The sequence below is a fragment of the Mustelus asterias genome, chromosome 17, assembly GCF_964213995.1.
Source record: "Mustelus asterias chromosome 17, sMusAst1.hap1.1, whole genome shotgun sequence".
NCBI classification, from domain to species: domain Eukaryota; kingdom Metazoa; phylum Chordata; class Chondrichthyes; order Carcharhiniformes; family Triakidae; genus Mustelus; species Mustelus asterias.
In genome coordinates this window covers 86,216,874-86,242,036 of record NC_135817.1, presented here as the reverse complement: position 1 = coordinate 86,242,036, position 25,163 = coordinate 86,216,874, and the positions used below count along the sequence as shown (strand labels likewise).

Sequence of the window (25,163 nt, the reverse complement as noted above, 5' to 3'; positions counted from 1 at the left end):
GTCTGTTGTGAACATTGGAAAGTGGATATCGGTTAACTGTGAAGCCCTCCACAGTTAAAGAGCTTTCCATCACCCCCCATCTAATCTCATACGCAAAGAATAGGTTTTGGAGGCAAAGTTGGAGAGCTGTGATAATTCTTTTTTTTTCATTCTTTCACGGATTGTTGATGTCGCTGGCTGGGCCAGCATTTATTGCCCATCCCTAATTGCCCGAGAGAGAGGGTGGTGGTGAGCTTCCTTCTTGAGCCGCTGCATTCCCTGTGGTGTGGGGACATTCACATAACAATTGGGTAGCGAGTTCCAGGAACTTGACCCAGTGACACTGAAGGAACAGACTTTGCCCTTCACTGGGGGTATGAGGGAAAACTTCCTGCAGGAAGGTGAGAGGAACATTGAATCGACAGTGAACTACTCAAGACAGGGACAGCTGACCCGCGGCTTATCCCCCCCACACAACTCCCCCATCCCCAACCAGAGTCTCTCCCTCAGGATGGTAGCTTACCTTGTACTCCTGGATGATGCCATTTTGTTGCTCCAGTGGTGGGGGGTCCCAGGAGACGCTGATGCTGGTGCTGTTGTGGTTTCCGACCATCATCACAGTGACAGACTGGGGGGGAGCGCTGGGAGCTGCACAGGGACACACAGCAGAAACAGAAGTGAGCCGTTAATCCAGCTAGCAGCAAGTACATTTCGCTGAAGCAGTGAGATCTCACAACACCATATTTGCCAGTTCCACCCAACCACTTTCCCGTGGGTAAGAGATACATACGGCCGTTTCATAAAACAGCTCCCCCTAGAAACATTTAAACGCCATTTCGCAAGTTAGATGATTCGACGCCTGTCTCCGCACACCTGCTGCTGAAACACTCATCCACGCTTTTGTCACGCTCAGACTCCACTATTCCAGTGCTCTCCTGGCCAGCCTCCCACCCAGCACCCTCTGTAAACTCCAACTCATCCAAAACTCTGCCGTCTGCACACAGGCTCCCTTTCCAGCAACACCTCAGTTTTCACATTCCCATCCTTAACAGAGTCAAATGTTCCCCGATCATCAGCGATTATCAAAGCGAACTCGATACACAGCCACGTGAGGAGACATTAGAACAGGTGAACAAAAGCTTGGTCAAAGAGGCAGGTTGTAAGAAGGTGGTTCCAAAACAGGGGAGGGCGATGGCTTAGTGGCATTGTTGCTAGACTATTAATCCAGAAACTCAGCTAATATTTTGGGGACCCGGGTTCAAATCCTGTCACAGTCGATGGTGGAATTTGAATTCAATAACAAAATATCTGGAATTAAGAGTCTACTCATGACCGTGAAACCATTGTTGATTGTTGAAAAAGACCTTCTGGTTCATTCATGTTCTTTAGGAAAGGAAATCTGCCGTCCTTACCCAGTCTGGCCTACATGTGACTCCAGAGCCACAGCAATGTGGTTGACTTTCAACTGCCCTCCAAGGGCAACTAGGGGTGGGCAATAAATGCTGGCCAGCCAGCGACGCCCATGTCCCACAAATGAAAAAAAACGTAATGTCACAAGGGCAGCATGGTGGCACAGTAGTTAGCACTGCTGCCTCAAAGCGCCAGGGACCCGGGTTCAATTCCAGCCTTGGATCAATGTCTGTGCAGATCTGCACATTCTCCCCGTGCCTGCGTGGGTTTCCTCCGGGCGCTCCAGTTTCCTCCCACAGTCCAAAGATGTGCGGGTTAGGTGGCTTGGCCATGCTGAACTGACCCTAGTGTCAGGGGATTAGCAAGGTAAATATGTGGGGTTATGGGAGTAGGGCCTGGGTGGGATTGTGGTCTCCTTCTGCACTGTAAGGATTCTTTGATTCTATGATTTGAAGTCAGGAGGCCCAGGGTAATGTCCTGGGGACAGGGGTTCAAATCACATCATAGCAACTAGCGGAAATTTAAATTCTATCAACATAATCTGGAATTGAAAGCTATTCTCAATAATGGCGAACATGACAACCATTGACGATTGTCGTGAAAACCCATCTGGTTCACCAATGTCCCTTTAGGGAAGGAAATCTGCTGTCCTTACTTGGTCTGGCCTACATGTGACTCCAGAGCCACAGCAATGTGGTTGACTCTCAACTACTTTCAGAAATAGCCCCAGCGAGCCATTCAGTTCATAACAATTAGGGGTCGGCAATAAATGCTGGCCTTGCCAGTGGCAGCCACAGCCAGTGAAGGAATGAATTAAGAAGCGATTTAATGGAGGAGAAAGAGGAGGGAGGCAGAGAGAGGTCTATAAGGAATTCCAGAATCTGGGGTTGCCAATGTGGGAATATTGAAAATTCAGGATACACAAAAGACCATAAGACCATAAGACATAGGAGCAGAATGAGGCCACTCGGCCCATCGAGTCTCCTCCGCCATTCAATCATGGCTGACATTTTTCTCATCCCCATTCTCCTGCCTTCTCCCCGTAACCCCTGATCCCCTTCTTAATCAAGAACCTATCTATCTCTGTCTTAAAGACAATCAATGACCTGGCCTCCACAGCCTTCTGCGGCAAAGAGTTCCACATATTCACCACTCTCTGGCTGAAGAAATTCCTCCTCATCTCCGTTTTAAAGGGTCGTCCCTTTAGCCTGAGGTTGTGCCCTCTGGTTCTAGTATTTCCTACTCGTGGAAACATCCTCTTCACGTCCACTCTATCTAGGCCTCGCAGTATCCTGTAAGTTTCAATAAGATCCCCCCTCATCCTTCTAAACTCCAAAGAGTACAGACCCAGAGTCTCCAACCGTTCCTCATACAACAAGCTCTTCATTCCAGGGATCATTCTTCTGAACCTCCTCTGGACCCTTTCCAAGGCCAGCACATCCTTCCTTAGATATGAGGCCCAAAACTGCTCACAATACTCCAAATGGGATCTGACTAGAGCCTTATACAGCCTCAGAAGTACACTCCTGCTCTTGTATTCTAGCCCTCTCGACATGAATGCGAGCATTGCATTTGCCTTCCTAACTGCTGACTGAACCTACACGTTAACCTTAAGAGAATCTTGAACAATGACTCTCAAGAGTGAGCAATTGGATAAACACAGAGATTTTGGAGGGTTGTGAGTTGAAGGGGCTTCCAGAGATTGGGAGAGGTGAAGCCATGGAGAGATTTGAAGAGGGGAATAGGAATTTTAAAGTTGAGGACATGGAACCAATGGATGCCCAGACAGAACAGGGGATGATGGGTGAATGAGATTCAGGGCGATCCGAAAGACGTGCTGGTTCGGTGCATTAGCTGCGCTAAGTTCTCCCTCAATGGGAATTTGCACAGTAACTTCATTGCAGTGTAAATGTGAGCCTTACTTGTGACACTAATAAATAAACTTAAAAAGACTAAAAGTAGGACACACTGCACTCAGTGCACCAAGAGGTTCCGCAGCACTCATAGAAGAAATCATAGAAACCCTACAGTACAGAAAGAGGCCATTCGGCCCATCGAGTCTGCACCGACCACAATCCCACCCAGGCCCTAACCCCATATCCCTACATATTTTACCCGCTAATCCCTCTAATCTACGCATCCCAGGACACTAAGGGGCAATTTTAGCATGGCCAATCAACCTAACCCGCACATCTTTGGACTGTGGGAGGAAACCGGAGCACCCGGAGGAAACCCACGCAGACACGAGGAGAATGTGCAAACTCCACACAGACAGTGACCCAAGCTGGGAATCGAACCCAGGTCCCTGGAGCTGTGAAGCAGCAGTGCTAACCACTGTGCCACCGTGCCGCCCACTCAACGGCGCATGATGAAGTTAATAGAGGGTCAATGTCTGGGAAACTCCACGCGGAGGAAAAGCAGCCTGGGTCCATATGGAGCAAGAGATTCCAGAGAACACTAGGGATGGGATGGTGGTGGGACCGGTGGTGGTGGAGGGCTGTGGGGACTGGGGAGGAGATAAGTGGAAGGAGAAAACATTTTTAAAAGTCTTTAGGCAGAGAGATGACATTGCGCTCACGACAGAGCCCCGCCCGGTGAAAGGGCCATCCTATTTCCCACAGAAAGGCAAGTTCACGACTATTCAGCCAAGTGATGATTCACTCGATAGTTTGCAGGCTGCATTTCTGATGTTGTGCAGCCTCCTTCACCGTGACCTCTGGCTGGGAACCAGCAATCATAAATCCCAACTTTTTATTAGAAAAAAAGGAGCAAGGACATCGGGTTCCTTCACTCAGCTCCTGAGAGGGTTTGCTGATGAATTTGTCCGTGGTGCATTAAGCAGACATGTAGATGTCTTTATGGGAGATGCAGAGGAAGGAGTGGGGGAGGAAGGGAAGGAGGCAGGCAGGCAGAGGGTTAAATCGCGGCTACAGTGCCTAATGTCTTAATGAACAATAACATTTGGTACAGGTTTCATTCCATGTGCTGTGCCGTAAAGTACTCTTAATGGGATTCTGTGGAAAGCATCAATAAAAGACTGGATTGATTACTGGCAGCCTGAGCTTCAAGGGTGTTGAACAGGGTCACTTGTGTTTTGTGATGGGGGAGGGGAAGAAATGAAATTACTTGATTCCACAGGAGTTGAGTGTTTTTCTTTTGAGTTTGGGGCCATTGTGTTGCACATATTACCAACGCTACGGGTTTTTTTTGTTTTTCGAATTGAATGTAGATTAGATGGCACATCGAAGGGAATAGAATGTTGCAAAGAGATAAAGTGAGAGGGATAAACTATGGCAGACATGGGGAGGGCTGACAACCTTCACTTTGGATGCACATAAATCGCCCAGAATATTTCCAAAATGGTCAACCCGTTGATGCGCTATCAATAAGGCGAAAGACTACCGATATGCCAATACAAGTGTAGGCTTTTATTCACAACAGAATCAGGAGCAGATCCCAACAAATAACCGACCTGGACTGAACAAGGGGGAGGAGACAGCCACCTTTATACTAGGTGCTGAGGGGAGGACCCAAACTGGAAGGGGATGTGTCCAGGTATGACAAGCACTCACAACGGTGGTCCATATAGGACAAAGGCACAACTGAGGTCCACCACACCCGTCAAGGGTTGTGGAGGAACGGCAAGACTTCCGGCTCCAAGTACAGGAATCACGAAAAAGCTGTTATAGAATCCCTGTAGTGCAGAAGGAGGCTGTTCGGCCCATCGAGTCTGTATCAACCACAATCCCATCCAGGCCCTATCCGCATTATCCCATGCATTTATCCTAGTTAGTCCCCCTGACACTAAGGGACAATTTAGCACGGCCAATCCACCGAACCCGCACATCTTTTGGAGTGTGGGAGGAAACCCACGCAGACACGGGGAGAACGTGCAGACTCTGCACAGCCAGTGACCCAAGCCGGGAATCGAACACTGGCGCTGTGAGGCAGCAGTGCTGACCACTGTGCCACCGTGCCGCCCACTATTAATCTAGAAGACTATTGAGATATTTGCCTTTCTCTTAAGGGGATTAGATTACAAAGAGATGGAAGCTATGATGGAGCTGTAGAACTTTGGGTGGGTCGCAGCTACAGCATTCAGTTCTGGGCCGCAAACCAGAGGAAGGATATATCTGCCAGCTCTGGAACGGGCACAGTGCGATTAACCAGAATGACACCGGGACTCAAAAAGAAAAATTATGGCGACAGGTTGCAAAACCTAATCTTGTGTTCCCTGGAGTGTAGAAGATTAAGGGGTGATCTAATCGGGATGTTTAAGGGGTGATCTACTCGGGATGTTTAAGATGATTAATGGATTTGATCAAATAGATAAGAGGGAAACTATTTCTCCTCTGGGAGGTCTGGGGAGCGGGGAGGTGATAGTCTGCAACATGCGGTGGGAGGGGGGGGGGACATAACCTTAAATTAAGAGCCAGGTTATTCAGGGGTGATATCAGGAGTGAAGGAGCCCAGCGCCCTTTTTCACACAGAGGGTAGTGGAAATCTGGAACTCTCTCCCCGAGAAGACTCTGGAGGGGGTTCAACTGGAAATGTCAAAGCCCCAATTGATAAATTTGTATCAGGTAAAAGGCATTAAGGGATATGGAACCAACATAGATGAATGGAGATAAGATACAGGTTAGCCATGATTTAATTCAATGAGGGAACAGGCATAAGGGGCTGAATGGTCTCCTCCCATCCCTATTCCCCCATGGTGTGCAGTGTCAAACACAATGGGCAGAATTTTACCGTTCTGCCGCCACGGGAATTGGAGCGGATTATGCAAAAGTCCGTTGACCTCAGGCGGGATTTTAGTCTTGGGTAAGCGCGGCCGGAAAATCCCCGCCCAATGTTTGAGTAGAAGAGACGATAAGGTCAATCAGGAGGTCACAAGATGTTCACTGACTTGGGTTTTCCAAAGTCTGTAGGATGCAGGAGGTACAGAAGGAAGAAGGAGGTGAGGAGACAGGGGGGCAGAATGATTTCAGGGGATATGCAATGAATTTTGACCTCAAGATAGTGAAGAATCACAGGGGGAGGGACGTTAAAGATGGTGCAAAGCAGGGGATCGGGGGAAATGATGATGCCACAATTCCAAATCTAGCAACTCGAGAGAGACAGCAGCCTTCATCACGTTTGAAGTTAAGAGATGACATATTGGGAAAATTATGACTATTTCTCCTCTGTTCAGAGTAATTAATGTACCTTTTTTATCCTCATGCCCATTGAGATAGGTCTCATCCGTAACTATCTCTACCCTTCTCTTTATTTTATTCACTTGTGGAACATGGACATCGCTGGCTGGCCAGCATTTATTGCCCATCCCAAGTTGTCTGGTGGCAGTTGAGATTCAACCACATTGCTGTAGTCACATGTAGGCCACACCAGGTAAGGACTGCAAATTTCCTTCCCTAAAGGACATTAGTGAACCAGATGGGTTTTTCTGACAATCCTTAATGGTTTCATGGTCATCAGTAGATTCTTAATTCCAGATATTTTTTATTGAATTCAAATTCCACCATCTGCTGTGGTGGGATTCGAACCTGGGGTCCCAGAACATTAGCTGAGTTTCTGGATTAATAGTCTACCGATAATACCATTAGGCCATCGCCTAGTGGAGGTTGACAACTATTACAGTACATAAGCAAAACAGGAACAAGAGGAGGCCATTCAGCCCTTTGAACCTGTTTCATTATTCAATGAGAACATGGCAAATCTGTAGTTTAACTCCAGATACCCGAACGCATTCCACAATCCTTAATATCCTGACCGAACAAAGATCTATCAATCCCAATTTTAAAAGCTCCAATTGTTTCCCAGTCTCTACCACCTTCTAGAATCTACAGCACGGGAACAATTTATTCGGCCCAATTCTGCCGGTCTTTGTGCTCACATGCGCCTCCTGCCTCCCTGTCAGGAAAACCTTCTATTCTTTTCCTCCTCATGTGTTTATCCAGCTTCTCCTTAAATACATCGATACTATTCACCTCAGCCACTCCCTGTGGGTGTGAGTTCCACACTCACCACTCTCTGGGTCGAGACATTTCTTCTGGTGTCCCAATTACTGACCACTTTGGCCGCTAATTTTGGCCGAGGTCACATCTTTCTTAAGTCTTAACCTATCAAACATCTTCATAATTTTAGACTCCTATTTATCTGTTTTTGGTAATGTTTGTTGAGTGAGGAATGGGACAGAGAATTTCTTTCTCAGTTCAATCTCAGCATGTGATGTCTTAGCACGAGAGGGGGTACGGGGAGATTCAAGGAACAAAGAAAATTACAGCACAGGAACAGGCCCTCCAAGCCTGCACCGACCATACTGCCCATCCGAACTAAAACCTCCTACTCTTCCGGGGACCATATCCCTCTATTCCCATCCTATTCATGTATTTGTCCAGACGCCCCTTCAAAGTCACTATCATGTCTGCTTCCAGCATTTTCTGTTTTTGTTTCAGATTTGCAGCATCTGCAGTAATTTGCTTTTTTCTCCACTGAAGGAGTGGACAGAATGTGGAACTCACTGCCACGGGGAGTAGTTATGATGAATAGTTTAAGTGTATCTGAAGGGAAGTGACATAAGCATGAGGGAGAAAGGATTCAGCGATAGGTTGAGACGAAATTGAGTTGGAGGAGGCTCTGACAAGGCAAGGGCCATTTGGGCCGAATGGCCTGTTTCTGTGCTGGAAGATCCAGGTAATCCGAGCATGACTTTCAAAGGAGCGCTGGTGACTGCCCTCAAACGGAGAGAGATTGAGAAAAAGTAACTTGGTTTTCGGCTGTGAAACTTGTTTTCTCATTTCCCTCCCTGCCAGTGTGAAGAAAGAAAAAGTCACAGCTGAACCCCTGACAGGTCAATTATTCCACCTCTCAGCTCCTTCCCTGGGACATGCTGTGAAAACAAAACTTGTTGTGGATCACACGAGCGCAGTCACACAGAAACTCCATTTGTTATTTTACAGACAAGGCCAAAGGGCTGCAGATAAACATATTGCTGAAATGTGATAAATTGTTTGCTGTACAAAGGAAAATAATGAAACTGAAAGTACGTATCGAAAACTCTGGTCTGACAGAGAGTGGGAGAGGTTGATGGTATAGGGGTGGTGGGGGTGGGGGGGGGGGAGGGGGGCGGGGTGAAGAGAGGAAATAGCAAGAGAAGAGGAGATCGAGAGGGAAGCAGACACAGAAAGATGACTGGGATAAGGGTAGGGCTGTGAAAAAGGCTACACGGAAGAAGAGAAGAGACATTGAATGGAGGGGAGAGAGGGACGGATAAGAGACAGAGACAAGAGGCACAGAGGGACAGAGACAGAGAGAGAAGGAGAGATTGAGAAAGATAGGAAGGCAAATGGAAAGTTAGTCTTTCTTTCAAAGGGAATGGAATATGAGAATAGGGAAGTCTCACTCGGAGTATGATGTGGCGATGCCGGCGTTGGACTGGGGTAGGCACAGTAGGAAGTCTCACAACACCAGGTTAAAGTCCAACAGGTTTGTTTGGAATCACAAGCTTTCGGAGTGCTGCTCCTTCATCGGGTGAGTGGAGTGGAGTCACTCCACTCACCTGATGATGGGGCAGCGCTCCGAAAGCTCATGTTTATATTTGTTTGTATCCCTCTATTCCCCGTCTGTTCCTGTGTCTATCCAGATAAGTCTTAAATGTCGCTAACGTAACTGCCTCAACCACCTCACTTGGCAGCGCATTCCAGGCCCCCACCACCCTCTGTGCAAAAAACTTCCCCCGCACATCTCCACTGAACCTTTCCCCCCTTACCTTGAACTTGTGCCCTCTTGTAATTATCCTTTCTGCCCTGGGAAAAAGCTTCACCCTATCTAAACCTCTCATAATTTTATAAACTTCTATCAGGTCGCCCCTCAGCCTCCATCTTTCCAAGGAGAACAATCCCAGTTTATTCAATCTCTCCTCATAGCTAATACCCTCCATACCAGGCAACATCCTGCTAAACCTTTTCTGTACTCTCTCCAAAGCCTCCACGTCCAAGAGATGAGGGAGAATTTATTTCTCAGAGGGTACTGAATCTGTGGAATTCTTTACTGCAGAGAGCTTTGCAGCCTGGGTCAGTAAGTATGTTCAAGGCTGAGATAGACTTTAATTCAGGAAGTGAATCAAGGGTTATGGTGGGAAAGTGGAGTTGAGGATTATCACATCAGATCAGTCATGACCTCATTGAATGGCAGAGCGGACTCGATGGGTCGAATGGGCAACTTCTGCTCCTACTACATCTTATGGTTTTTATAGACAGAGAGAGATGGAGAGATAGAGAGAAAGACAGAGAGAGATGGAGAGAGGAGAGATACAGAGACAGACGGATCGGGAATGTGAGATACAAAAAAGCAATATAGCAGAGAAGAAGATGTGAGGAAGAGGGATGGAGAAACAGCTGAAAGGAAGGAGAGATGAAATCAGGAGAAGGTGATGGAGAAAGAGAGCTGGAGAGAGACAATAATTGAGTGCAAACTGCATAACTCACTTTGGTGTAAGGGTTGAGGCCAGGTCAGTTATTGACAGAGCTGTTTTTTAAACACTCTCTGCAGTAAATGGAGTTGCAGTGGAGGGGGTGAACTCAGAAGGTTAGGTAAATGTGCTTCACACTTTGTCCAGATTAACAGAGAGAAGACGGAAGTGCAGACTCTGAGCTCGCAGATGGGAAACAGACAAAGTTCACAGCACAGCACTGAGTGATTTCTCCTCAGTCTGTGTCATCAAAGGCTGAATGAGAAGGCTGGCACTCACCATACCCCTCACTTAGTGCTACAGAGAATCCCTGCAGTGCAGAAAGAGGCCATCCAGCCCATCGACTCTCCAACTCTCTCCGACAGAGAGCCTAACCCAGACCCTTTCCCCCGCCCTATCCCCATAACCCCACACATTTCCCATGGCTAATCCACCTTACCTACACATCTTGGGAAAATAAAGGACAATTTATCATGGCCAATCCACCTAACCAGCACATCTTTCGGACTGCGGGAGGAAACCGGAGCACCTGGAGGAAACCCACGCAAATTCAGGGAGAATGTGTACACTCCGCACAGACAGTGACCCAAGCCGGGAATTGAACCCTGGTCCCTGGCGCTGTGAGGCAGTAGTGCTAACCACTGTGCCACCATACATGTTATAACTCAACTGCTCACATTTAAAATTTAAATCAACACCACTGTACTGAGAGGAACCTGAAATCATAGAACATAGAACAGTACAGCACAGAACAGGCCCTTCAGCCCACAATGTTGTGCCGAGCTTTATCTGAAACCAAGATCAAGCTATCCCACTCCCTATCATCCTGGTGTGCTCCATGTGCCTATCCAATAACCGCTTAAATGTTCCTAAAGTGTCTGACTCCACTACCACTGTAGGCAGTCCATTCCACACCCCAACCACTCTCTGCGTAAAGAACCTACCTCTGATATCCTTCCTATATCTCCCACCACGAACCCTATAGTTATGCCCCCTTGTAATAGCTCCATCCACCCGAGGAAATAGTCTTTGAAATCACTGAATCATTATTTTGATTAAAGGTTCTTAATTTTTTTAGGATAGCGATTGGAACTTCTCATAGAATCATCGAATCTGCAGTGCAGAAGGAGACCATTTGGCCCATCAAGCCTGCACCGACAACAATCTGACCCAGGATCTATCCCCGTAACCCCAATAATTACCCTCCTAGTTCCCCTGACACTAAGAGGCAATTTAGCATGGCCAATCCACCTAACCCGCACATCTTTGGACTGAGAGAGGAAACCGGAGCACCCGGAGGAAATCCACGCAGACATGGGGAGAACGTGCAAACTCCACACAGACAGTGATCCGAGGCCAGAATCGAACCCTGGTCCCTGCCACTGGGAGGCAGCAGTGCTAACCACTGTGCCACCGCGCCGCCCCATTTCAAGTTTCGGGAGGGCGAGGCCACCATCTCTATTTTTGGAATATAAAATTCCGTCTGCAGTTGCACAATATCACCTCTACCAACTGGTTCACAGCGACCAGTTGCTAGTGGATAGTGTTACTTATCACCAGTAGATAGGTGACCTATCGCCAGTAGATATACCCGATATCTACTATCAGTTGGTACACACAGTACCAGTCGAAAATTGCAGCATTTTGCTGTGCAGAGGGATCTGGGCGTCCTTGTGCATGAATCACAAAAGGTTGGTTTGCAGATGCCGCAGGTAATTAAGAAGGCAAATGGAATTTTGTCCTTCATTCGTAGAGGGATGGAGTTTAAATACAGCGAGGTTATGTTGCAGCTGTATAAGGTGCTGGTGAGGCCACACCTGGAGTACTGTGTACAGTTTTGGTCTCCTTACTTGAGAAAGGATATCCTGGCACTGGAGGGGGTGCAGAGGAGATTCCGTAGGTTGATTCCAGAGTTGAGAGGGTTGGATAATGAGGAGAGACTGAGTAGACTGGTCACTGAAAGTGGCAATGCAGGTGGAGAAGGCAGTCAAGAAGGCATACGGTATGCTTGCCTTCTGATGCGCTATCAATAAGGCGAAAGACTACCGATATGCCAATATAAGTGTAGGCTTTTATTCACAACAGAATCAGGAGCAGATCCCAACAATTAACCGACCTGGACTGAACAAGGGGGAGGAGACAGCCACCTTTATACTAGGTGCTGAGGGGAGGAACCAAACTGGAAGGGGATGTGTCCAGGTATGACAAACACACACAACGGTGGTCCATATAGGACAAAGGCACAACTGAGGTCCACCACACCTTCATCGGCCGGGGCATTAAGTTTAAAAATTGGCAAGTCATGTTGCAGCTTTATAGAACCTTAGTTAGGCCACACTTGGACTATAGTGTTCAATTCTGGTCGCCACACTACCAGAAGGATGTGGAGGCTTTGGAGAGCATACAGAAAAGATTTACCAGGTATGGAGGGCATTAGCTATGAGGAGAGGTTGGAGAAACTTGGTTTGTTCTCACTGGAACGATGGAGGTTGAGGGGTGGCCTGATAGAAGTCTACAAGATTATGAGAAGCATGGACAGAGTGGATAGTCAGAAGCTTTTTCCCAGGGTGGAAGAGTCAATTACTAGGGGGCACAGGTTTAAAGTGCAAGGAGCAAAGTTTAAAGGAGATGTACGAGACAGATATTTTACACACAGAGTAGTGGGTGCCTTGAACTCGCTGCTGGGGGAGGTAGTGGAAGCGGATACGATAGTGACTTTTAAGGGGCGTGTTGACAAGTACATGAATAGGATGGGAATAGAGGGATATGGTCCCCGGAAGGGTAGGGGGTTTTAGTTCAGTCGGGCAGTATGGTCAGTGCAGGCTTGGAGGGCCGAAGGGCCTGTTACTGTGCTGTAATTTTCTTTGTTCTTTGTTCTTTATACTCATTGGAATTCAGAAGAATGAGGGGAGATCTTATAGAAACATATAAGATTATGAAGGGAATAGATAAGATAGAAGCAGGGAGGTTGTTTCCACTGGCAGGTGAAACTAGAACTAGGGCCTCAAAATAAGGGGAAGCAGATTTAGGACTGAGTTGAGGAGGAATTTCTTCACACAAAGGGTTGTGAATCTGTGGAATTCCCTGCCCAGTGAAGCAGTTGAGGCTACCTCATTGAATGTTTTTAAGGCAAGGATAGATCGATTTTTGAACAGTCAAGGAATTAAGGGTTATGGTGAGCGGGCGGGTAAGTGGAGCTGAGTCCACAAAAAGATCAGCCATGATCTTATTGAATGGTGGAGCAGACTCGAGGGGTCAGATGGCCTACTCCTGCTCCTAGTTCTTATGTTCTTATGTATACTCACAGTGGGTACAGGGTATACTCACAGTGGTTAGATACTCTGTGTACCAGTTGGTAATGTGATATACCTTTCTGTTGCATGCCTAGGATTTCCAAACTAATTAAGTTTCTGGGCCATGTCTCACCATTGCTTCATGAATGAACATCTTGGATGTTATCCTTTTCAATCTTGATCATGCGCTTCACCTTGTGTGCTGGGTCTCTCGTAGCTTCCTCAATCTCGAAGCCCAGGGGTGTGGGGGAGGGCAAGAGTTGACAAGATGGAGGGGAGGAGAGAGGGTTGGGGGATGTAAGATATATCTTGTCATAATGCTCTATTGTGCTCTGTTGGACAGGCTTGAGGGACCAACTGGCCTTTTCCTGCCCATCAATTTTGCATCTTCATATTTCCTTGGCAGTGAAATATCTGATGTGGAGATGCTGGCGTTGGACTGGGGTAAACACAGTAAGAAGTTTAACAACACCAGGTTAAAGTCCAGTGTTGGACTTTAACCTGGTGTTGTTAAACTTTTTACAGTGAAATATCTGCCAACATTTAACTACTAGGCTTATGGAATGCAACTTAGTGGGCGAGGTGAAAAAAGGCAACCAGCGTCTGCAGAAACTGTGCCCCCAGAAAAAATAATATCACCTTCAGATAAGGAAGGAAAGAGAGAGGAAGCTGATGAAAATGATCCAATCAGGTCTGGAAGCTGCCGAGGATGTTTCACATTTGTAACTGATACAATGGCCCAGAATTTATACAATCACAGAATCTTTCCAGCACTGATATAGGCCAATCAGCCCATCATGTCCGTGCTAGCCCTCTGAAGGGACAGTCACCCAGAGCCACTCCCCTGTCCTTTTTCCGGAGTCATGAATATTTTATCTTTCAGATGAGGATCAAATTCACTTTGCAAACCTCAGCCGATCCTGCCTCCACGGTTCGGGCAGCGCATTCCAAGCCTAACGATTCCTCATGTTGTCATTGCTTCTTTTACCTTCAAGCTGCACACTCTGATTCTCGATCCTTCCACCATTGGGGACTGTTTCTCCCAATCCTCTCTTGACTAGACATCTTGTGAATTTGAACACTTCCACCAAACCTCCTTCTCAACCTTCTCTTCTCCCAGTTCCAATTTCTCCAATCCATCTACGCAACGTTTGGTGAGGTAGAGATACCGGCCGGAACTCGACCACCTCGCCTGCCACCGAATTGGCACGGGTGAGGGTCCGACAATGGAAATCTCCTTTGACCTTGGGTAGGAGTATCTGGTCTCGCCCGAGCGAGGTCATAAAATCCCGCCCACCATGTATTTCTCTCTCTTAATCCAAACTTTGCCATATTCTACTACTCTGCTCCTGTACCTGTTTGAACTAATTCATCTCATTTCCATTTGCATCATTGCTCTGTATATTTCTCAATCCTTAAATCTCTCGTAAAGGAGACATTCCCATGGTCCTCGCTGCACCATCATCAGTCCTCATGTCCATCAAGCAATGGCGTAAAGCTGAACGGCGCAGGGACCAGTCTAACTCCCAGTGTGCACAGCCAGATGCATCCACTTCAGATGGGCGATGTTTCCATTCTGTGAATCAAAGGCTGCTAATTGATTCTTAAAAGAGGGCAGCAAGTAAAGAGTTTCAATCATTGCTGTACTGTTCGCCCCTCGCTATTAGCGACAACTTAACATGACGTTCTGCAAGTTGCTGAGTATTATGGGGCTCTGTGCAGGATTTTTGGAAACCACTGTGTGTTCTGACACATGTGGAGATGCTGGAAATACATCCGAGGGATGATTGATGGTTCATTTCTGCACAGTGAGACCTGGACTCTTACATATTCAGTCACCAGAAAGTTTCTGCTTCTTTTTAAATGTCAGCCTTGTACTTGTCAAGGTGAAGGATGTCTGTGCTGGTTAATGCATCCCATTTCAGTTCAACCAGTCTGTCTGATATTCAAACATTCCCAAGCCAAGAAACAGCACAGGTTTGGAACAGATTTAACCAATCTCTGCACCGTCCCCATCAAACAGTCCCAGGACAGGTACAGCACGGGGTTAGATACAGAGTAAAGCTCCCTCTACACTGTCCCCATCAAACACTCCCAGGACAGGTACAGCACAGGGTTAGATACAGATTAAAGCTCCCTCTACACTGTCCCCATCAAACACTCCCAGGACAGGTACAGCACGGGGTTAGATACAGACTAAAGCTCCCTCTAGACTGTCCCCATCAAACAGTCCCAGGACAGATACAGCACGGGGTTAGATACAGAGTAAAGCTCCCTCTGCACTGTCCCCAGCAAACACTCCCAGGACAGGTACAGCACGGGGTTAGATACAGAGTAAAGCTCCCTCTACACTGTCCCCATCAAACACTCCCAGGACAGATACAGAATGGGGTTAGATACAGACTAAAGCTCCCTCTATCCCCATCAAACACTGAACGCTGGAAGAAGTCTCACAATACCAGCTTAAAGTCCAACAGGTTTATTTGGTAGCACAAGCCACAAGCTTTCGGAGCACTTCCCCTTCATCAGGTATTGTGAGACTTCTTACTGTGCTTACCCCAGTCCAACGCCGGCATCTCCACATCATGGCTCCCATCAAACACTCCGAAGATAGGTATAGCATGGGGTTAGATACAGAGTAAAACTCCTTCTACACTGTCCCCATCAAACACTCCCAGGACAGGTACAGCACGGGGTTAGATACAGAGTAAAGCTCCCTCTACACTGTCCCCATCAAACACTCCCAGGACAGGTACAGCACGGGGTTAGATACAGAGTAAAACTCCTTCTACACTGTCCCCATCAAGAACTCCCAGGACAGGTACAGCACAGGGTTAGATACAGAGTAAAGCTCCCTCTACACTCTCCCCCATCAAACACTCCCAGGACAGGTACAGCACGCGGTTAGATACAGAGTAGATCTCCCTCTAACATTGTACCCATCAAACACTCCCACAAGGACAGCATAGTGTTAGGTAGAGAGTAATGCTGGATAAGGGGATAAATCAACCAAGGTTAACCAAGGAAGTTAAGGGTAATATCAAACTGAATGAAAGAAAAAGCATTTCATGTGGCGAAGATTAGTGTAAGCCAAAGGATAGAGGAAGCTTCAAAAACCAATAAAAGATGTCCAAAGTATTAGTAAAGAGGGAGAAGATGAATTATTAGGGTAAACTCACAAGTAATATAAAAAAGAACAAAAGCTTCTTTAAATATATAAAAGGGAAGAGAGAGGCCAATGTGAACATAGGCCTCTGAGAGAATGAGAACTGGGGAAATAGTAATGGGGAACCAGGAAACGGCAGAGGAGTTAAATAAATATTTTGCATTAATCTTCACAGTGGAAGAAACCAATAACATTCCAAAAATACCAAATAATCAAGGGGCAGAAGGGGGGGATGTAAATAAATACAATAACTATTAGAAAAGAAAAAGTACTGGAGAAACTAATGGGGCTAAAGGCCAATAAGTCCCCGGACCTGATGAGTTGCATCCGAGTATATTAAAGTAAGTAGCTACAGAGATAGTGGATGCACTGGGAGTAATCTCCCAAGATTCCTTAAGTTTTGGAAAAGTCCCAGAGGATTGGAAAACTGCCAATATAACAAACACCCTTATTCAAAGAGGGAGGGGGACAAAAATAGGTAACCAAAGGCCAGATAACCTAACTTCTGTCATTGGGCAAATGTGAGAGTGCATTGTAAAGGATGTAATAGCAGAGAATTTAGAAATGCAGAACGCAATCAAGCAGAGACAGCATGGCTTCATGAAGGGGAAGTCACGCCTGACAAATTTATCAGAGTTCTTTCAGGTGGTTGGATAGTTGGGTCTTGAGGAAGATTCCAAAGGTGGAAAGGTGAGAGGTTTCGGGAGGTAGCCCCAAAGACAAGTGTTGGGTTCCATGGAGGCTCTGATATTAATGAGGATGGGACACAAAGCAAGCTTCAGGGACATCAGATGTAAGTTGGGATGAAGAGCATAAGATGTAGGAGTAGAAGTAGGCCATTCGGCCCATCAGGGTTGGTCAGTTCAACTGGATCATTTGGTTTGATTTGATTTATTGTATTAGTTACAGAGCGAAAAGTATTGCTTCTTGCGCACTATAGAGACAAAGCACATTGTTCATAGAGAAGGAAAGGAGAATGTAGTGTTAAAGTCATAGCTAGGGTGTAGAGGAAGATCAACTTCATGATAAAATGATCTTCAGATCATGACGAATCTGATATGATGATCCCCAACTCCACTTTCCCGCCTTATCCCCACAACCCTTGATCTGATATAGAAAGGATATGGAGGCACTGGCGAGGGTGCAGAGAAGCTTTACAAGGATGATGACAGAAATGTGTGGGTTTATATATCAGGAAAGAATAAAGAGACTTGCTTGCTTTTCTTCTTTGACATGATATCAGTTCAAACAATGAAGTGTTTTGATGGAGTGAATTATAGAGATTATGTTTCCTCTTGTAGGAATGAGTAGAATTAAAGGCCATTGATATAAGATAGTCACTAGAAATCCAATCAGCAATTCAGAACAAACTTCTTCAAAGAGAGGTGAGAGTGTGGAACTCACTATCACAGGGAGTGGTGAGAATGTGGAACTCACTGTCACAGGGAGTGGTGAGAGTGTGGAACTCACTGTCACAGGGAGAGGTGAGAGTGTGGAACTCACTATCACAGGGAGTGGTGAGAATGTGGAACTCACTGTCACAGGGAGTGGTGAGAGTGTGGAACTCACTGTCACAGGGAGAGGTGAGAGTGTGGAACTCACTATCACAGGGAGTGGTGAGAATGTGGAACTCACTATCACAGGGAGTAGTGAGAATGTGGAACTCACTATTACAGGGAGGTGAGAGTGTGGAACTCACTATCACAGGGAGTGGTGAGAGTGTGGAACTCACTATCACAGGGAGTAGTGAGAATGTGGAACTCACTATCACAGAGAGTGGTGAGAGTGTGGAACTCACTATCACAGGGAGTGGTGAGAATGTGGAACTCACTATTACAGGGAGGTGAGAGTGTGGAACTCACTATCACAGAGAGTGGTGAGAGTGTGGAACTCACTATCACAGGGAGTAGTGAGAATGTGGAACTCACTAACACAGAGAGTGGTGAGTGTGGAACTCACTATTACAGGGAGGTGAGAGTGTGGAACTCACTATTACAGGGAGGTGAGAGTGTGGAACTCACTATCACAGAGAGTGGTGAGAGTGTGGAACTCACTATCACAGGGAGTAGTGAGAATGTGGAACTCACTATCACAGAGAGTGGTGAGAATGTGGAACTCACTATCACAGGGAGGTGAGAGTGTGGAACTCACTATCACAGGGAGTGGTGAGAGTGTGGAACTCACAATTACAGGGAGGTGAGAGTGTGGAACTCACTGTCACAGGGAGTGGTGAGAATGTGGAACTCACTATCACAGAGAGTGGTGAGAATGTGGAACTCACTATCACAGGGAGTGGTGAGAGTGTGGAACTCACTATCACAGGGAGTGGTGAGAGTGTGGAACTCACTATCACAGGGAGTGGTGAGAGTGTGGAGCTCACTATCACAGGAGTGGTGAGAGTGTGGAGCTCACTATCACAGGGAGTGGTGAGAATGTGGAACTCACTATCACAGGGAGTGGTGAGAGTGTGGAACTCACTATCACAGAGAGTGGTGAGAGTGTGGAACTCACTATCACAGGGAGTGGTGAGAGTGTGGAACTCACTATCACAGGGAGTGGTGAGAGTGTGGAACTCACTATCACAGGGAGTGGTGAGAGTGTGGAACTCACTATCACAGGGAGTGGTGAGAGTGTGGAACTCACTATCACAGGGAGTGGTGAGAGTGTGGAACTCACTATCACAGGGAGTGGTGAGAGTGCGGAACTCACTATCACAGGGAGTGGTGAGAGTGTGGAACTCACTATCACAGGGAGTGGTGAGAGTGTGGAACTCACTATCACAGGGAGTGGTGAGAGTGTGGAACTCACTATCACAGGGAGTGGTGAGAGTGTGGAACTCACTATCACAGGGAGTGGTGAGAGTGTGGAACTCACTATCACAGAGAGTGGTGAGAGTGTGGAACTCACTGTCACAGGGAGTGGTGAGAATGTGGAACTCACTATCACAGGGTGTGGGGAGAATGTGGAACTCACTGTCACAGGGAGTGGTGAGAGTGTGGAACTCACTATCACAGGGAGTGGTGAGAGTGTGGAACTCACTATCACAGGGAGTGGTGAGAGTGTGGAACTCACTGTCACAGGGAATGGTGAGAGTGTGGAACTCACTATCACAGGGAGTGGTGAGAGTGTGGAACTCACTATCACTGGGAGTGGTGAGAGTGTGGAACTCACTATCACAGGGAGTGGTGAGAGTGTGGAACTCACTGTCACAGGGAATGGTGAGAGTGTGGAACTCACTATCACAGGGAGTGGTGAGAGTGTGGAACTCACTATCACTGGGAGTGGTGAGAATGTGGAACTCACTATCACAGGGAGTAGTTAAACTTGACAATCATATGAGGGACGAGGGAATAAAAGAGTTATGATGGTAGAGGTAGAGGAGGTAAGATTGGAGGATCTTGGATTGGAGCATAAACACCAGCATGGACTAGTTGAGCTGAATGGCCTGTTTCTGTGCTGTAGATCCTATGTAATCCTATGTGACTCATGCAATATCCACCCCTGTCACTCCTCTCTTTCTTTCTCAATCTTGAAATCTCAATGATAAAGAAGACAGACTGTTAGTCCCATCATTTCCTTGGGCCAGCGGGCTGACGAATGGCAGATGGAGTTTAATTTAGATTCATGCGAGATGATGCATTTTGGTAGATCGAATCGGGGCTACTCAGTTAATGGTAGGGTGTTGGGGAGAGTTATAGAACAAAGAGATCTAGGAGGACAGGTTCATAGCTCCTTGAAAGTGGTGTCACAGGTGGACAGAGTGGTGAAGAAGATATTCAGCATGCTTGGTTTCATTGGTCAGAACATTGAATACAGGAGTTGGGACGTCTGTTTGAAGTTGTACAAGACATTGGTAAGGCCACACTTGGAATACTGTGTTCAGTTCTGGTCACTCTATTGTAGAAAGGATATTATTAAACCAGAAAGATTGCAGAAAAGATTTACTAGGATACTACCGACACCTGATGGTTTGAGTTATACGGAGAAGCTGGACAGACTGGGACTTTTTTCCCTGGAGCGTAGGAGGCTGAGGGGTGATCTTATAAAGGTCTATAAAATAATGAGGGGCACAGATCAGCTAGATAGTCAACATCTTTTCTCAAAAGTAGGGAGTCTAAAACTAGGGGGCATAGGTTTAAGGTGAGAGAGAACATAGAACATAGAACATAGAACAGTACAGCACAGAACAGGCCCTTCGGCCCACGATGTTGTGCCGACCTTCATCTGAAACCAAGATCAAGCTATCCCACTCCCTACCATCCTGGTGTGCTCCATGTGCCTATCCAATAACCGCTTAAATGTTCCTAAAGTGTCTGACTCCACTATCACTGCAGGCAGTCCATTCCACACCCCAACCACTCTCTGCGTGAAGAACCTACCTCTGATATCCTTCCTATATCTCCCACCATGAACCCTATAGTTATGCCCCCTCGTAATAGCTCCATCCACCCGAGGAAATAGTCTTTGAACGTTCACTCGATCTACCCCTTCATCATTTTATAAACCTCTATTAAGTCTCCCCTCAATCTCCTCCGCTCCAGAGAGAACAGCCCCAGCTTCCTCAACCTTTCCTCATAAGACCGACACTCCAAACCAGGCAGCATCCTGGTAAATCTCCTCTGCACTCTTTCCAGCGCTTCCACATCCTTCTTATAGTGAGGTGACCAGAACTGCACGCAATATTCCAAATGCGGTCTCACCAAGGTCCTGTACAGTTGCAGCATAACCCCACGGCTGAAACCAAGATCAAGCTATCCCACTCCCTACCATCCTGGTGTGCTCCATGTGCCGATCCAATAACCGCTTAAATGTTCCTAAAGTGTCTGACTCCACTATCACTGCAGGCAGTCCATTCCACACCCCAACCACTCTCTGCGTGAAGAACCTACCTCTGATATCCTTCCTATATCTCCCACCATGAACTCTATAGTTATGCCCCCTCGTAATAGCTCCATCCACCCGAGGAAATAGTCTTTGAACGTTAACTCGATCTATCCCCTTCATCATTTTATAAAACTCTATTAAGTCTCCCCTCAATCTCCTCCGCTCCAGAGAGAACAGCCCCAGCTCCCTCAACCTTTCCTCATAAGACCGACACTCCAAACCAGGCAGCATCCTGGTAAATCTCCTCTGCACTCTTTCCAGCGCTTCCACATCCTTCTTTTTGTGAGGTGACCAGAACTGCACGCAATATTCCAAATGCGGTCTCACCAAGGTCCTGTACAGTTGCAGCATAACCCCACGGCTCTTAAACTCCAACCCCCTGTTAATAAAAGCTAACACACTATATGCCTTCTTCACAGCTCTATCCACTTGAGTGGCAACCTTTAGAGATCTGTGGATATGGACCCCAAGATCTCTCTGTTCCTCCACAGTCTTCAGAACCCTACCTTTGACCCTGTAATCCACATTTAAATTAGTCCTACCAAAATGAATCACCTCACATTTATCAGGGTTAAACTCCATTTGCCATTTTTCAGCCCAGCTTTGCATCCTATCTATGTCTCTTTGCAGCCTACAACACCCCTCCACCTCATCCACTACTCCACCAATCTTGGTGTCATCAGCAAATTTACTGATCCACCCTTCAGCCCCCTCCTCTAAGTCATTAATAAAAATCACAAAGAGCAGAGGACCAAGCACTGATCCCTGCGGCACTCCCCTCGCAACCTGCCTCCAGTCCGAACATTTTCCATCCACCACCACCCTCTGTCTTCGATCAGACAGCCAGTTACCTATCCAATCGGCCAACTTTCCCTCTATCCCACACCTCCTTACTTTCATCATAAGCCGACCATGGGGGACCTTATCAAACGCCTTACTAAAATCCATGTATATGACATCAACCGCCCTACCTTCATCAACACACCTAGTTACCTCCTCAAAAAATTCTATCAAATTTGTGAGGCACGATTTGCCCTTCACAAATCCGTGCTGACTATCCCGGATTAATCCGCATCTTTCTAAATGGTCGTAAATCCCATCCCTAAGGACCTTTTCCATCAATTTACCAACCACCGAAGTCAGACTAACCGGTCTATAATTACCAGGGTCATTTCTATTCCCTTTCTTAAACAGAGGAACAACATTTGCCACTCTCCAGTCCTCTGGCACCATCCCCGTGGACAGCGAAGACCCAAAGATCAAAGCCAAAGGCTCTGCAATCTCATCCCTCGCCTCCCAAAGAATCCTAGGATACATTTCATCAGGCCCAGGGGACTTATCGACCTTCAGTTTATTCAAAACTGCCAATACATCCTCTCTCCGAACATCTATTTCCTCCAGCCTATTAGCCTGTAACACCTTCTCTTCCTGAAAAACATGGCCCCTCTCCTTGGTGAACACTGAAGAAAAGTATTCATTCATCACCTCGCCTATCTCTACTGATTCCATACACAAGTTCCCACCACTGTCCTTGACCGGCCCTAACCTCACCCTGGTCATTCTTTTATTCCTCACATAAGAGTAAAAAGCCTTGGGGTTTTCCTTGATCCGACCCGCCAAGGACTTCTCATGTCCCCTCCTAGCTCTCCTCAGCCCCTTTTTCAGCTCGTTCCTTGCTAACTTGTAACCCTCAGTCGAGCCATCTGAACCTTGTTTCCTCATCCCTACATAAGCTTCCCTCTTCCAGAGGCGAGATACAAAAGTGTCCAGAGGGGCAATGTTTTCACACAGAGGGTGGTGAGTGTCTGGAACAAGATGCAGTAGTAGAGGCGGGTACAATATTGTCTTTTAAAAAGCATTTAGACAGTTACATGGGTAAAATCGGTATAGAAGGATGTGGGCCAAACGCGGGCAATTGGGACTAGATCAGTGGTAAAAACTGGGCGGCATGGACAAGTTGGGCTGAAGAGCCTGTTTCCATGCTGTAAACCTTTATGACTCTTCCCTGGGGTCCCTGAGGCCTCGCTGCCTGCATCCCACACTTCCACCAACTTATAAAGCAAACAAAAGAATTGGAGTTGAAGGGATTGGAAAAAGAGTGCAACTGAAGGGGCATGGTGCAAGATGTCCCAGCTCAGCGAGATCCAACTGATTATGGGTTCTATAAAACATTGAACAGATAAATCCATACACTTCGTACAACCCACCTTCCTCAGTTGTGCGGGCAGTTTTCGATTCACTGTCAATCCCCTGAAACTCGTTGAAATATGGGCGGACTTTCATCTCGTAGGTGATGCCCTTCTTCAGGTTGTTCAGGACTGCGCTCCGCTCGGTTGGCACTTTGACCTCCATCACCTGCCAGGACGAGGGGCTCGGAAGGCCGGAGACTTGCCGGAACACCACGCGGTAGCCCTGGATGAACTGTGACTGGCGCTCGACCTGTGTGGGACCAAGAGAGGCAGAGGCTAGTTCCCATAACCCTGATGCATCTATCCATCAGCATTCAGAAGGAGCAATAAGGGGAGACATTGCAAACTCAGTGGCATGACTTTAAAGGGGATGCAGGAACCGAGACACCTGAGGGGGGTCATCAGCACATATCTCGCAGTGTGGCACAGCAAGTTAATGAAGTTGAACGGAAAGCATCTGGGACCCTCGGCGCCATAAGATGGGGCGTAAATTCCAAAAGGAAGCGAGTTATAAACACTTGGTTCGACCTCAGCTCGGGTATTGTGTCCAATTTAGGAAAGGATTGCAAAGGCTTGAAGAGAGCTTTGAAACGGAAAAATGGAAGATTTCCAGTACCATGGTTAAAGAACAGGGGGAGTGGAACTAATTCGATGGTTCTTTCAGAGATGGATCGAATGGCCTCCTTCTGGTGCTGTAAGACTTATGTTTCTATGACTATAATTGGAGATAGTAGCAAGACTGGGCCCACATTGTACCAGGTTTCACTCACAGGAGATATGATCTCATCTTTACATAAATCATCAGGAATTACGAGTTCCAGAAGTCATACACTGATGCAGAACATGAGAAGACAATCAGTCTTCAGCATCTTGCCAACTCTTTAATAGAGCAATGAGTCCCACTCTCAGCACTCTCTCCCCATAGCCCTGCAATGCATTTTATCCTTTTCACGTTTTCATCCAATTCCCTTTTGAAAGTTCACTCTGCTTCCACCAATTTATCAGGCAGGGCATTCTTGATCATAACAGCTTGTTGGGTATCCTGGAACTTCCTTCCTAACAGCACTGTGGGTGTACCTACGCCACATGGATTGCAGCGGGTTCAAGAAGGCAGCTCACCACCACCATCTCAAGGGCAATTAGGGATGGGCAATAAATGCTGGCCCAGCCAGCGACGCCCACATCCTGTGAAAGACTAAGGTCAGAATTCTCCGGCCGTTCATGCCGGCAGGATTCTCTGGTCCCGCTACAGTGAATGGAGGTATGTCTGAGTGCCAAATTCTCCATCCTCGTGCGCAGCAGCAGCAGGGTGTGAACTGCCGGAGAATTCCAGCTGAAATAAAGAATCCATCTCCCCTCTGGTTCTTCAGTCAATTATCTGAAATCTGTGTCATTTGGTTACTGACCTGCTTGTCACTGGAAATGTTTCTCTTTACTTACTCTGTCAAACCCTCCATGATTGTGAACGCCTCTCAGTGTAGCAGGGAAGTCATGTTGGAGTTGTATAGAACTTTGGTGAGGCCACAGCTGGAGCACTGTGTGCAGTTCTGGTCACCACATTATAGGAAGGACCTGATTGCACTGGAGGGGGTGCAGAGGAGATTCACCAGGATGCTGCCTGGGATGGAGCATTTAAGTTATGAAGAGAGGTTGGATAGGCTTGGGTTGTTTTCTCTGGAGCAGAGAAGACTGAAGGGTGACGTGATTGAGGTGTTCAAGGGTGGATAGGGAGCAGCTGACACACACGCACACACACGCACGCACACTCGCAC

General features: G+C 47.0%; 1 protein-coding gene across 1 annotated transcript in view; it reads right to left on the bottom strand.

The window, feature by feature from the left end:
• The window catches only part of robo2 (roundabout, axon guidance receptor, homolog 2 (Drosophila)), a 530,474-nt gene that overhangs the window by 84,338 nt on the left and 420,973 nt on the right, over positions 1-25,163 (bottom strand). The window contains exons 15-16 of the mRNA XM_078233065.1: positions 23,410-23,641; positions 503-627 (exon numbers count right to left, since the gene is read on the bottom strand). Of these exons, the coding sequence (XP_078089191.1) occupies positions 503-627; positions 23,410-23,641 (357 nt within the window). The remainder of the gene's footprint in view (positions 1-502; positions 628-23,409; positions 23,642-25,163) is intronic.